The sequence below is a fragment of the Daldinia childiae genome, assembly GCF_008694065.1.
Source record: "Daldinia childiae strain JS-1345 chromosome Unknown Scaffold13, whole genome shotgun sequence".
In the NCBI taxonomy this organism is placed as follows: domain Eukaryota; kingdom Fungi; phylum Ascomycota; class Sordariomycetes; order Xylariales; family Hypoxylaceae; genus Daldinia; species Daldinia childiae.
In genome coordinates, this window is record NW_022984654.1 from 718,667 (window position 1) to 733,338 (window position 14,672).

Genomic DNA, 14,672 nt, shown 5'->3' on the forward strand with positions numbered 1-14,672 from the left:
GACCCTAAGGTCTACCTAGACAATAAATGTACCGAGTATCCATTCCGCCTACCTAGGTGTGTCATGAGATGGAGCAAGAAGCAAGGAAATGTCTTCATTGTTCCGGGAGGAATTCTAAACTAGCTACCGGAACCTGCGGATATGCAAAGGTACCTACATATTGAAATATCTTTTATTCTAGATGTCTCATCTAGAGTCCTAACAAGGTGTTTATGATTATAACTCATACGATATGATTGGTACCCCTTTTTGTTAGCAAGATGCCAAGCGGCCCGACCGCCTTGGGCATACGCACCTCCGTGTAGAGCACATGTTAATTAAGTGGCATGGCTATCCTTACCTATAAATGCACATGGCTTGAATCATAGGTACTGTGATTACGCCTGCAACTTTGGGATGCTATGTTGCATTGCATGTATGGAGACTTAAAAGCTTCAGATCAAATGGTTATTGAATCTTGCCGCGTCCTATCGTGAGGCTTAGCCAGCTCCTAGCAGGGTTGTACGAACAAAAGCGAATTCGTACAAACCTCGCACTTCGCACAATACTCGTAAATCATTATAAATTGGGAAGCATTACAATATCTAGCCTCTTATTGGCTACCTGCTGTTTTGTTGTTATAGAACGGCTGTCGGGCAATATGTAGTATCCGAAACTATGATGATGATCGTCCAAGCAATTGGTCTAACCATGTTATTGTTACCTGCGATTCCTCCTAAGCTAAGGGTAACTCTTATTGACTTAAATACTTCGTCTCTTCTCCGTGAAAAAGATGCATCATCATCATCCTCAACACACTTCAGATTTCTTATATCTATTATAAACACTATATCGAAACCATGAGGCTTATTTCTCTTCCAGTTGCCTTCGGTATCACATTAGCAGCTGCTAGTGAGTTTCCAGAGGGCCATCCGTGGATAGCCCCAGGGCCGAATGACTGTATGGTAAATTGTATAAAACTTCGGAGTTTTAGTTGCTAATACCTACTGTTGATAGTCCGTGGGCCCTGCCCAATGCTCAATACTCTTTCAAATCATCAATTTCTACCGCACACGGGTCGGAATATCACGAAAGACAAAGTCATTAGTGCCATGTCCTCAGCTCTCAACTTCGATGAATCACTCGCTTCCCTGATGTTTGACATGGCAACTATAGCGAATCCAGAGCCCAATGCCACGTTTTTCACTCTGTAAGAAACTCAGAACCCCTATACTACCAAAGGAATATGAATTTGTTGATATCGAGTCATATTTTCTGGACCTACGTTCTTTTCGAATATAGATCCACTAATATTCATCTATAACTAGGGATCAATTGAATGTCCATAACGTGCTTGAGCATGATGGCAGCTTGAGGTGAGATCATTATATGGTATATTAGAAGACGTGGCACTGATACTAATTATATCCCACAGCCGCACAGACGCCTTCTTCGGCAACAACCATGTCTTCAACGAATCTATCTTCAACGAGACGAAAGTATACTGGACCGGCGAGATCCTTGATGCAAACATGCTGGCAAATAGCAAGGTTGCCCGCCAGCTCAACTCCAAGGCCTTCAACCCCAATTACACATTCACTTCTACGATCGAAAACTTTAGCCTTGGCGAGCTTTCTGCCCCGGTTGTTGCTTTCGGTGACTTGGAAGCAGTGACCGTCAATAGAACTCTGGTGGAATATTTCTTTCGTAAGTTTATCTATATATGTATTTGTGCCTAAGTTAACATTGCTTAAAGAGAATGAACGTTTGCCCACCGAATTGGGATGGAGTACACGGTCTGAAGTCATCACCAACGATATTATTTCTAGATTAACCCAAGCCATCAGTAACGCTTCAAGCCTTATAACACCCTCTGGAGCAGTCGTTTCGACCCGGCGAAGAGATCTTCATGGTGGAATCTACCAGTAACAATCGACATTTGACAGCTTTTACAAAGCCACAGCTCGAGTCACATCAGCCTCACAGTATACTCCACCAGAAATCAGCTAGCCGCCAATCATATTACGTAGAAAATATATACGTATACTTTGATCTAGGTCAAGTCAAGTTATTAACTGGCTCATTGAACTCGTTGAGCTCTAGATGGTATGATGAGTTTTTATTGTTGGAGATAGGAGATGCTGTCCATAGAAAACATTATATGGCTCGGTAACATGATTTAACTGGCTTAAGTTCTTTTACCTGCCAAACTGGAAAATATGATACCGGGATATAAATGTATAACTTTCCTTCAATTTACTTCTTTTATATATTAGATAGTTACTTTCATTGCCGCATTTGGTATTTCTGCCTTCTCTGCATGAAGAACAGAATATTAGCCTACTAGCATATGAGAGAAACTTGATTTAAGAAGGCATATGAGTGATAAAATGGAAAAAGTTCGGAGTTACCAAAGATTGTGATAACTTCGTATATCAGCACGCTGATCCACATACATACAAAGTTATCAAGGCGTTCGAGACTACATGCGATGTATTTATCGAGTGTATTCACTACTGGCGAACCCCCTCAGTGTGTGATAGCCCTGCTCGTCTTGCGTGGTTATACACTAACACCGATCTTTCAACCTTAAGGCAACACTATACTAATTGCATTGAAACTCTTTATTAACTAAAAAGAGTGACATTGCGGGTTTGACTGCTGGAAGTTTGGCTATGAAGTATAGATTGCTATGTGGAAACTGAGGCAAAACTTTTCCAGGAAGCCATATGTTAGTTAGGTAGATATAGCACAATACAAGTTGAGTCGAATATAAGAATTGCTGGCTAGGCCTCAATGGCCACATTAAATTGCATCCTCCCGTAGTAAGACATGATCAGGTTTTGTGATAACCCTAATTTCGTAGCCTATAAACCAAATACTCAGAGGCTAGTCCCTTCTCGTCAATATGCCAGCGTCCTTGGCCTACAAGAATATCCGTCTTCATCCACATTAACCGCGGATCCGTTGTTTCGACGTCCAGCTTTGTCAGGGGGTTTATACCCAGGTGATTGATGTCATACACAGAGTGAATATCTAGGATAGGTAGACCAAAAGGATGATATGTTGAACTAGTAACGCCTGGCTTCTACTCTCTTTCGAGGGCGCAGAGCGCCCTTATATAGTAGATAGACCCATGTAGGCCTCCTTACCCACTTATACCCTGACAAGCTTAGTAAACCATGTGGTATCTCCGAAATTCGTAGGCTTAGCGCTAGGCGCCTTGGTGACCAACTTTTTCGTAACCTCGTCTAAGAAGATTGTGCCAACATATGAGATATATATTTCTCCTTTGTCAGTTTTGGCTCGAGCTCGTGCGTCGATGTAGAGGCAGTTGGCATTGAAATCCACAAGAGGCCAATCTCCGCCAAGGGGGATAATTTGAGCTTCTATGTTCGAGTTGCTGAATTTAATAAAGCCACCAATGACGTTTGCGGCTAGTCGAGTGGCACCGGATGATTTTGGACCAATGTCTCCGATATCAGAATGGATTTGTTCTCGCATAGTGAAAACATATTCGAGGGTAGGAGGTGTTGCAGCCATGATTGAAAATTTGGAATAATTAAAATTGGAATTATTGTAATACCTGCTTTACCAACCTCTTAATATAGGAATTTATCAAAGGAAAAGGCGATTTATAATATAGACTTGCTATTTCCTTGATGGGGATAGTATCATACTGTACCTGCGGCTCCGGTCCAACCTTACGGACCCACTAATCAATGCATCTGCGGCTCCGATCCGGACTTGTCGGATTGAAGTGGATCCCATATTAATGTAACCTACGAAGTACCTAGGTACCTAAACATTAGAGTGATTTTATAGGTTTTGATGAAAAAAATATTACCAACCCTTACACATGTGCTGTCATATTGAAGGGACTTCGTAGTAGTATATATGTCTCTGAGGCGTACTATTGTGTTGTAATGAACTATTTAGTAGGTACCTCTACGGGATGGACTCTGCCATGATGCACTTCATGTCTCTAAACCAACAGCAAAGTATCTTTATGACTACTTCATTTCTTTCGCGTTTATCCCAATGTACGACTCCACTCAACATAACGTTCCTGTCCATTATGGCTCGAAGAGAATATAAGGGCAAACTGTTCTTTTGCCTGCTCTGTTAGTTCCTGACTGATTCTCAGAGGCCATCTCTCGATTATTGTGTGTGTATCTTTCATCCGTAGCCCAGAACCAAGCGCCACGGAGTTGAATTCGTGTAGCCTCATATACCTATAGTATGCAAGGTAAGCAATCAAAGGTGAGAAGGTTGGAATGACATTTGATACATACATATCGAAGTACCCATCCACGTCTTGAACTAGATTCATTGCCATCATAGTCTTGATCAATATAGTTATCGCTTCGGTGGTCATGGACGGTCTAAGTTCAGGCATATACTGAAAAACTATCTCCATCTGCTTCGCTAAGTTTTCTTTATCTGGCGGAGAGAGTAGTCTTTCTTTCGCCATAATCATCTCTGGAACGGCGTTCAAGAATAGCGTGATGAGAGTCGCATGTCGATTGATAATAGTAGGCTGAAGCAGTGGACCAAACGTCTTTAAGGTTCCTTCAATGCCAAGATAACACACATCAGTAATATTGCTTACCTACGTAGGTAAATGGTTAGACACTAAAAATATATCAACAAAAGAAACTAGGTACTTACATCGATGCGATCAAATTTCTTCTTATCTAGTTGTAGAGATCTTGCATCTGCCTGGAAAAGTTCAAATTTTATCGGGAAAGATCGTAGTCGGTGATGGAACTCTACAAAAATATGTCTGAGGTAATGATAGAGCTTGCCATATACGTCGTGCTTCGTTGGCCCAATATTGAACTCGAGGAATGATTTAAGCGGCCAACTGGATGTGGGGTCGGAATTGTCCATCATGGGCCATGCCGAATGAAACAAGCTTCTGGGAAGGGTTAACTATTAAATATGGATAGGTACCTATTGAAATTTATATCAACGTGGAATACTTACGGGTTTGGTACTATAAACTCTTCACGAGTATGACTGAACGGTAACAAAATGCCGTCAACTCGAAATTTTAACAAGCCGAGCCTTTGGGGCGGAATTTTCAGACACATTACTCGATGAACATAGTCAATCCTCTCGGGAGCCAACATAACTGCTTGTCGAACGCGTTGGGCGGTGTCTTTGGTCAACCCTTGGGGATGGTCAAAGTATGATAGGAAAGAGAACCATTTATCTCGAGATAGTACTAGTCGTAGAGAAGCGTTGCTAAACGACCATGTCTTGGCTAAAAGCGATGAGCTAGGCTTATGTATGATCTTGTCGCATACATCCTTTACCATTGGTTGGAGCTTGTTCCGTAGAAGGTTTTGACAAGGTTCTGTGATCAAAGCTGAATACCAAATGTGAAGGACATGTTCTGCGGCGATAATCGGGTTATCCTCAATAAGAAAGGTCAAAAGAAATATAGCATTTCGAGCTACTATATCCATTTCCTTGTCGTTCAATACTATACCGAGCGGCCCATCACAAGAATGGAGATTGATAATAGAGAGGATAACATTCCTCATATCCCCCGAAGCTGGATATAACTTTTAGCTAGTAGTACCTTACAGCTAAGGAATATTTCGTACCTGGGAAAAGGAGGTTTAACGGATTTTTATACTCAAGACCTTCATTGTGTTTGAGTTGGATTATGTCAAACGCTGGGACGTTACCCCAGAGGTATTTATTTGGCCCGTAGGATACATGTGCGGAACTGTTACCTATGAAGGCGGGCACTCGGTTTTCTTTTTCCCACGAAGGCTGCCAATTGTTTATGGATTTACAATCCTTACGGTGAGTAGGCCAATGGACAGTCTGGCAACGCTTGCTGCAGTACTATTATCGTTTAGAAAAATCAGCATCAGTACTATAGTACTTCAAATCTGGCTATTAGTGAAGTGTTAAGAAGACTTACAGGAACTAAGAGACAATTTTTACATGCCAGTGAACCAATGCTTTTGCAGGGTGTAGCTGCATCTTGGTTGGCACATAATAACCTTGGACTCTGCATCGTGGTATTAAGGTCTTATGGAGAGTGTAGGTTTGCTGCCGAACTCGGTATTTGGGGATAATCATTCGCTTTTATGTTCGTTTCTGAAGATGGAATTTAATGGAAGGTATAAGGCACTCTTTGAGGCGTTTGTTGAAAGGTAGTTGGGTAGACCATGGCTGATTTATAGAATATCTTAGGCAGTAATGGCGGGCGAAATATCTAGAAAGTATCACTGTGGTAGGGCTGCCGCATCTTGTACTACATAATAAAGGATACGGTACCTACGTAAGGTAAGTATATCTTTGAAGTAGATGTGTGTGTTTACAATATTGAAAATTATGCTACGTGGCAGATATCTTTAGGTACTGACTGGTCATATGTCAAGACGTATAAGAGTTTAGAGTCGTACGAGCTGTAAATCTGTCATCAGCGTTTGAAGATCCCCTTATCAATATGATATATCACACGTAAAGTAACATAGTATGCTTCCTCCCGAGCACATTCCCGTCATGTCATCAACATAACCCCTGTATCCTGACAAACACTCACTTCAACCTATTCGGATAAGTAGCTTATTCGGATATCTTGATAACCACTTTGCCAAACTGTCTATGGTTCCACTATTGATAACTTTGGTTAGTATTTTTGGCAGCCCGGCCAAGGGTTCCGGATAATTCTTCACGTACCACATAGTCATATGCTTCTTTAGCACTTTCAAGGTTGAAGATTTTCTCATCAATCACAGGATGAATATCATTGGCTTCGATAGCCCTTACCATATCCTCCATTTGTTGTCTCGAACCCACGTGAACGCCGCGTGCTGTACAGCCGCGGAATAAGAGCTCCATTGTAAGCTGGGGTTTTTTGCCACTGAGGAAGCCGATTAGGTTAATGATGCCTCCAAGCCTTTTTAAGTCTTAGTTAGCTGAAGATATATTTATCTACCCGAGAAGTAGATAGGGCTGTTGGTGTTTACCTGACTGCATCAATACTATGGTGGAGAGATTCACTTCCTGCTACATCAATCACGAAGTCGACGCCGCTCTGTCCGTTCGTCAGGCTCTTAGCGGTCTTTCCCCAGTTGGCATCTTCTTTGTAATTAATTGTATGATGAGCCCCTAACTTTTTCAGTGCCTCTTCTTTTTCCTTTGTAGATGTGGTAGCTATGACCGTAGCTCCCGCAGCCTTGGCAAACTGTAAGGCATGTAAGAAGTAATACCATTTAGAATGATACTGAATACCACGTACCTGAAGTGCAAAGATACTAACTCCGCCTGTACCTTGAACGAGAACTGAATCGCCTGGTTTCAATGGTTTCAATCCGTATAATGCGTTCCATGCAGTCAAGGCAGCACATGCTTTTTCAAGGTTAGTAGGTAACTACCTAAAGACAGCCGCGATAAATATTAACTAACATAAGGTACTAAACAATAAGTTAGTTAATCAAGAAGGGTCAAAGCGTCAATGAGAGTTGCTAACCTTGACTCATTCAGATTGAGATTATTGGGAGTTCTGACCAACCCATTTTCATTATAGACGCCGAATTGTCTAAGTGTCCCGTCTTCCACCCTTTCGTTAGTTTATAAACGTCAGAATAAGAGAAAAGGGATGAACAAACCAAGGAAACCACCCAGCGACGTTGGGATGATGGAAGCGTCAATATCACCATAAAGATGGCCTTGATGAAATAGCGTTGCTACTTTGTCACCTATTTGAAATTTGGTCACTTTAGAGCCAGTCTCTATGACTTCACCTGCGCCGTCCGAACCAGGGCAGAATGGGAATCGTAATGGACTGGGGTATTCGTTCTTCGCTATGGCTATGTCTCGATAATTTAGAGATGCAGCATGCATTTTCACGAGTACCTCGTTCTCTCCCACTTTTGGGACAGGTACTTCAAGGAACTCCAACCCGTCGAACCCTTTCTCTTGCCCCTTAATAAACCACTGCTTCATAAAGGATGCCATGTTTGACAATAGATATAATTTAAGTTACTTGAGTTTTAATGTAGGTTCTGGTGTGTAACATAGCCAACTCATCTTGGCGGCCAAATGCCTATAATATACATGAAAGTGTACCATTCATGTATATCTTGAGGCCGGGGCTCGGATGCCGAAGGCCGGCAACAGTTAGATATTTATTCTAAGTTACCCAAGTTATAGTTCCATACAACGTATCAATTCCATTTTCATGGACAAGTCTCGCGAACTAATCCGGATTGTACGGATTGATGATAATGGTTATTACCATCTTTACTCCGTTGGGGGCTAACGAGGGACTCGGCTCGGCGGGCGAGCTCCGAAGCAACGAATGATGTCCGATACCCCTATAATAATAAGTGTCGTTATCGCAATAAACTCTATAAATGCTTAAGCTCTTTAAAGTGGTATATTGCGCTTCACTCGGCTCAATCTGCCACCGCAAAGGCTAAATGAAGTCGGAGATAATCTAGATAGACAGGTACATACTGGAACTACCGATATACGACGTTAATATATATTATATGAAGCGTAGTTTAAAGTTGGAGAAATAGTGGAAATCACCGATTTTGACTAGTGTTATTGGCTTGTTTATGTTATAATATGGTGATCGTGATGAAGGGAGGAGATAAGATGATTGCCATTATCATAAAAAAGGGGTTATAATAAAGAGAGAACCTTTCCCGCGCTAACATACGTAGTTCGACTAGTTTTAAGAATAAGTAGTAATATCAATACTCATATCACGTAAGAGATGAGACTCATTTCGTACTTCCTTGTGGCTCTGGCCTTTGGGACGAAATACGTAATAGGTCAATCAGAATATCAGTATGTCATTGCAGGTAGCGGGGCTGGAGGAGGGCCATTAGCAGTAGAACTCGCGAAGGCCGGTTATACAGTACTTCTCTTAGAAGCCGGATCAGACCTCTCCGAAGATCCATTGTATCAAGATCTCGACAAAGCTACGGAGGCGAGCAACGATCCAAGGACAAGATGGGATTTCTTCGTGAAACACTCCAATGATTCTGAGAGGGAATTGAAATATGAGCATACGACCTGGCGTACCACCAACGGCTCTTTATATGTTGGCTTAGATCCTCCGAGAGGAAGCCAGCACCTAGGCGTGTGGTATCCAAGAGCAGCAACTCTGGGTGGATGTGCAATGCATAACGCCGCCATTCTCCAAATGCCGAGTGACGATATTTGGAATTATATAGCTAATATCACCAGCGATGACTCATGGAAGGCTTCTGAAATGAGAAAGATTTACGAAGAGATCGAAAATTGTAATTATTTACCGAAAGGTTCGGCAGGCCATGGATTTTCAGGTTGGCTTGAGACTAACCAAAACGATGGTTCCTGGCTGAGCAACGCTACCGACGGGGCTACAGTCCTAAAAGCTATAGCGGAATTGACTGGTTCAATAGGAAACGGCACTGGATCCGCAATATCAGACGCTGAACTGAAAGCCTTGTTAAATAGAGACGTCAATGGAGTCGAGCCTAACCGCGACCAGATGACAGGAATTTTCGCCATGGCTACTCATACTGATTCAGCTGGCAGGCGTTTTAGTCCAGCGAATTATATTAAGAAGGCATTTGAAGAAAATCCAGACCTCCCACTTACCGTTCAACTTAACGCATTTCTCACAAAGATCTCGTGGGATCAGTTACAAGGTCCTCCTGCCGTAATGTCAATAGACTACGTTGTCGGTCCCAGCGCGTACAAAGCTGACCCTCGGTATGACCCGAGCCGAAACACCACCGCTGGCTTTAGCTGGGTCGGTAAAGAATTGATTATCTCTGCTGGGGCTTTTAATACTCCTCAAATTTTGAAACTTAGTGGCGTTGGTCCGGCGGAGGAACTCAACAAGCACAACATCACCGTGGTAGCAGATGTTCCGGGCATTGGCGAAAATCTTGGGGATAATTATGAGGGCGGCGTCTTGTCACTCGCATCAAAGCCATTTGAGGGTTTTGGTAAACCTTATGCTGTGCAGTTGAAAACATCTGCTTCAACGCAAAATCGTGACATATTTTTATGGTAAACTTACCCCAGAACGAATATACACCATCTACTTTAGGAGGTAGCTAACAATCCAACTTCATCAGGCCGGTAAACTCTGCATTTGAGGGCTTCTGGCCTGGGTATCCCTCGAACCGCGGCCCAAGCGCGTTTACTCTTCCGTTTATCCTTATGGATTCACATAGCTCAAATCGGGGCACTGTCACCCTGCGCTCCACAGATCCGTTTGAACAACCTGAGATAAACTTTCAATTCTTCGAAGAGGATAGCGACGAGGACCTGCAAGCTATGCTTGAGGCTGTAAAATTCGGCCAGAATATCAAAGGCTTGCTTGGAAGCTCCGGACTGGCCCCTTTCGACGAACTTCATCCTTGCACAAGTGAAACCAAATGTACCGACCAGGATATTAAGGAATATCTGAAGTTACAGGCTTATTCACACCATGCGACTGGAACGTGTGCAATTGGTAGTGTATTGGACTCAAGATTCCGCGTCAAGGGAGTAAACCGCCTTCGTGTGGTTGACGCATCAGTCTTTCCTAAACCCCCTGGCGCATTCCCTGTTCTCCCTACATTCATGATATCGAAGAAGGCAGCTAAGGTCATACTGGAAGATGCCGACGGGATGAATTAAATATAATGGTCCGTATTTCCTCATATGAAATTAAAACTCGAAACTTGTATAACGTTTTAATTATACCAATTTGTTGTGTGATATGTTGCGCAGTTCAAGTAAGCACAGCCTGCTTTTACAAGACTTAAATCTAAGGTTAGCTAAGATAATAAGATAATAATAATGACTAATATCTTATTTTCTGGCAAAGGTGAAGCTTGCTTATAACTATTGGACGTTAGACATTTCGCTCTCGTGGCCCACCAAACATAACCAATCCCAATCTTCCACGAATTTGCCATGGGTAGGATATTATATATATTAGGACGTTGACAACTTATTTAGGTATTCAGCCCTTTCCAAAGACTTTCTGTTTGAACCCCTATTTGGGCAATATCGGTCAAGTAGCTTGGGCATCATTGCAAGCTCTAACAATGAAGCTCAAAACGACTTGGCAAAAGTTTCGGCCATACCCGAACGGACTTCCTCCACTACGCGGGCTCTTAAAGGATCGCTTCAAAAGATCATCTAAAAAAAGAAGTGTATCACCTGAGTCGGCTGAAAATCAATCACTAGCGGAGTCAACGGACGCACATTCACCGCGCAAGTCGGGGAATAATACATCATCATGGGAGCTCGCCATAGGTTCTAACCTATGTCACTACTGCACCAACATTGTATGCGGACTGTTCACGTTCGAACCTGGCCTAGATATCTGGATGAAAATACCGTATCATACCTCCATTATAGACCTCGAAGCTACCGTAGCTTCCACGGGGTGCTCATTATGCGACATGATCCTTGTCGCTCACTCAGACACAGAGCTTCAGACCCTCCGTGGGAGAGAGGATGTCAGTTTAGTGGCTAGGCTCGGTTTTTTCGATAGCAACCGCGATACTTTTGTGTTGCATTGCGTAGCTACGAATAAGGAAGAGTGGATCGGTGAAGGAGCTACTATTTACTTGCTTCCGCCATGTGCATTCAGTGAGTAACCCCTTTTCCTTCATATGCTGGGAATCTAGCTATATGGCGCCGATATTTTTTGGTGCACTTTATAAGCTTATATTTATAATAAGGCGATTCTTCAAGCTTTACTCACTCGACTGGTGACCCCGAAACACTCGATTTAGCGAAGTCATGGTTCAATGAATGTTGCGAGTCTCATGACTCCTGCGAAGTTCGACAACCCAAGAGCTATCCCGCTTGCCTCCTCCATATCAGAGGAGAGGATGATTCTATTCGCCTCGTCCCCACCTCAGACTTATTGCCCAATTACCCCCGATACGCTACTTTAAGTCACTGTTGGGGGACGGCGCGTCATCTTATGTTGTTATGCAGCAATAAGAACGATTTCTTGCGCAATATACCGAAGGCTCAGCTTCCCAAGACTTACCGAGATGCCATTATGGTAGCTCGATATTTTGGCATCGAATACTTATGGATTGATTCGCTGTGTATCGTCCAGGACGATACAGATGATTGGCTACGAGAGTCCGTCAAGATGGCTGACGTGTACGGTTGCTCGAGTCTTAATATAGCAGCTACGGGCGCTCGTGACGGCACCGTCGGTTGCTTTTTCGAGCGAGACGAACGGCTTATTCGGCAGCTTCCTAGAGTCCGCGTTCGACTTATCCATAAAGGAAACGCACCAATAACCAATGGTAATAGTGATGATGATGCTGATGACACTACTAAAAATTACTTGGTCGATATCGTTAGTTCAGACATTTACAATCGCGGCATCGAGGAGTCACCGCTCGTATCCCGCGCGTGGTGTTTCCAGGAGCGGTTCCTTGCTCCTCGGACCTTGCACTTTGCTGAGCCGCAGATATTTTGGGAGTGTCAGGCGATGAGCCGCTGTGAAACGTTTCCAAACGGTGTGCCGTCTCAATACCACCCGAGGAACCTTCGTCCAATCGTAGAAGTAACGACAGCTCCTAATCGGGCACACGATGTAGCACTAAGATCCGCTATGCGGGGTTTCTGGAACCCCCGGTTGCCTTACGAGTTCTTGCTCTCTATGGAGCACGGGGAAAGGAATTCCATCTCGACCCTCGCAGAGATATGGGCTCAGTGCGTCTCAATGTACTCTCGGACCAAGTTGACGCGCCAGTCTGATAAACTCGTGGCTATCTCTGGTGTGGCACGCTGGATCCATGAGCAGGAGGTATCTCTCCGTATCAACAAGTCTAGCTGGAATGAGCCGAAAGGAGATGAGTACTTGGCGGGGTTATGGCGTAAGAACATAGAAACGCAACTACTATGGTATGTAATACGCCCGAATACGAAAGCGGATGATGAATATCGCCGCGCTAGGCCTGGGGAGTACCTCGCGCCCTCTTGGTCGTGGGCTTCTACGAACGATCCCGTTGAGTATGGCGTCGCGTTCGATGTTGAAGCTGGCGACGGCGATCCGTCTTGCCGCTGGGATAGACTCGTCACTGTTCTGAAGGCTGAGACGAAACTTATCAGCAAGAAGGACGGTACCTACGGAAACGTTACTGGAGGGATCTTGCATGTTGCATTTGACAGCATTTATACAGATAGCATCCAGATTCGTAACGAGTCCAAGGGGAACATAGGACGGAATATTGACTGGGACAATGCTGGGCCAGAATGGCGGACGATGATGAAGATGAAAACCACCGTGTATTTCTTACCGGTGATCTCGTGCTGCGATAGCGATTCTAGTGACTTATGTTTTAAAGAAGGGATTGTGCTGAAGGAGATTTTAACGCCTTTGAGGCCCGGGAGATCACCAGTATTTAAAAGGCTGGGTCATTTTTGTACTTTAGGATGTAGGTGTCGGATTGGTGAAGAGGTGAAAGATTGTAAACGCTTTAAAATTGTAAGAAATTGTAAAATATATAATTGTATAAAGATTATTTAAAAAATTCTAATATATTTTATTTAGATACATGAACTGTTCATTATGCAGTTGACTGTATCTACATATCACGAGATCAAAATGTCAATAAAAAAATAGTGATGTTCACTAGGTATTCATGGCATCATTGAATCTAGTTAGGAGAATAAAAAACTTCTACAGAGCCCTCTTATATTCAAATATCATAGTCTATCTGGATATGCAGTTATCTCGATGCCTGTAGATCCTGAAAAAGAGAATAGCTGGAGATTTTAAGGACTTTGGATACATCGGGAGGAGACTTGGTTTCTTTAACAGTTTAAAGGTACAAAACGGGACTTAGGTTAGAGGTTAGCAAGAATCAGTTAGGAGGCAATTTAATAAAAGTATCGTAGGTTTCTTTTTTATGTTGTGGGCATATACATCCTGTAGCGTAGTACCTGCAAGAAGGTGTAATAGGTACTTGCCTGGCTCTTAATTGGCCTGCGAAAAATCCAGGCCAATATTTTAGGCTGAAAACGAGATATATTATAATAATGAAATTTCCGAACATTGAACTAAGTATAATAATCCTGGTGCAATCAACCCTTATTTGCAACCGAGCATCGATGCAATATTCCCTTTCGCTTTAAATAACTAGGGGGTAGGGGGGGGAGGGGACAACTATTCATACTACGAATAACGCCACTTTTGTTCTTATGGTCCTAAACTATTGCAAAAGTAGATAGCTCCCTATCTTTATGCGAGCTATTTCTGACTACTATAAGGAATTCCAACATCATACTACTAAGGGTTTAGATACCGACGCCGAAGGGAAACAAAACTTGGAAACGATGCAAGCGGTTATGATAGCTGACTGCACCCGTTTTACAGAAATCCGCCCAAAGGTCCCAAGAACATGAAAGTGACCGCTAAGCCTCCAGATCATCGAAGACAGCCCGGAATACCCCAAAGAAGAATGGATATCCGAAAAATACCACCCTGGCAGCAATTAAAAACCCCCCCCGTATGAAGAAACCAAACTAATTGAAATTAAGGGGGGTTGGACAAAAGAGCATCACCGGGCGATCATCCGAGTAGTAAACGAAATAGAGGATTGGACCAGAGTGAAGCTTTGGAGGAAAAGAGTGCCCCTGGATTAAGATTCTAGAAGGCCCTCGTTAGGTTAGAGTTCCTAACGAAACAACGAAGT

General features: G+C 43.2%; 3 protein-coding genes across 3 annotated transcripts; all 3 read left to right on the forward strand.

The window, feature by feature from the left end:
* Window positions 1–839: 839 nt before the first annotated feature.
* GL218_08625 (putative sterigmatocystin biosynthesis peroxidase stcC) lies at window positions 840–1,908 on the forward strand (the record flags this gene model as incomplete). Its single annotated transcript, XM_033585430.1, has 5 exons — window positions 840–939; window positions 997–1,189; window positions 1,308–1,355; window positions 1,415–1,686; window positions 1,736–1,908. 5 exons carry the CDS (start codon window positions 840–842, stop codon window positions 1,906–1,908), a joined length of 786 nt encoding a protein of 261 aa, XP_033440419.1.
* A 6,823-nt stretch (window positions 1,909–8,731) lies between these two features.
* GL218_08626 (Oxygen-dependent choline dehydrogenase) lies at window positions 8,732–10,635 on the forward strand (the record flags this gene model as incomplete). The annotated part of the gene is made up of 2 exons (XM_033585431.1): window positions 8,732–10,020; window positions 10,089–10,635. The coding sequence occupies 2 exons, from the start codon at window positions 8,732–8,734 to the stop codon at window positions 10,633–10,635; spliced, it is 1,836 nt and encodes a 611-aa protein (XP_033440420.1).
* A 773-nt stretch (window positions 10,636–11,408) lies between these two features.
* Window positions 11,409–13,296, forward strand: GL218_08627 (uncharacterized protein; the record flags this gene model as incomplete). Its single annotated transcript, XM_033585432.1, has 3 exons — window positions 11,409–11,598; window positions 11,691–13,179; window positions 13,230–13,296. The coding sequence occupies 3 exons, from the start codon at window positions 11,409–11,411 to the stop codon at window positions 13,294–13,296; spliced, it is 1,746 nt and encodes a 581-aa protein (XP_033440421.1).
* Window positions 13,297–14,672: the final 1,376 nt, after the last annotated feature.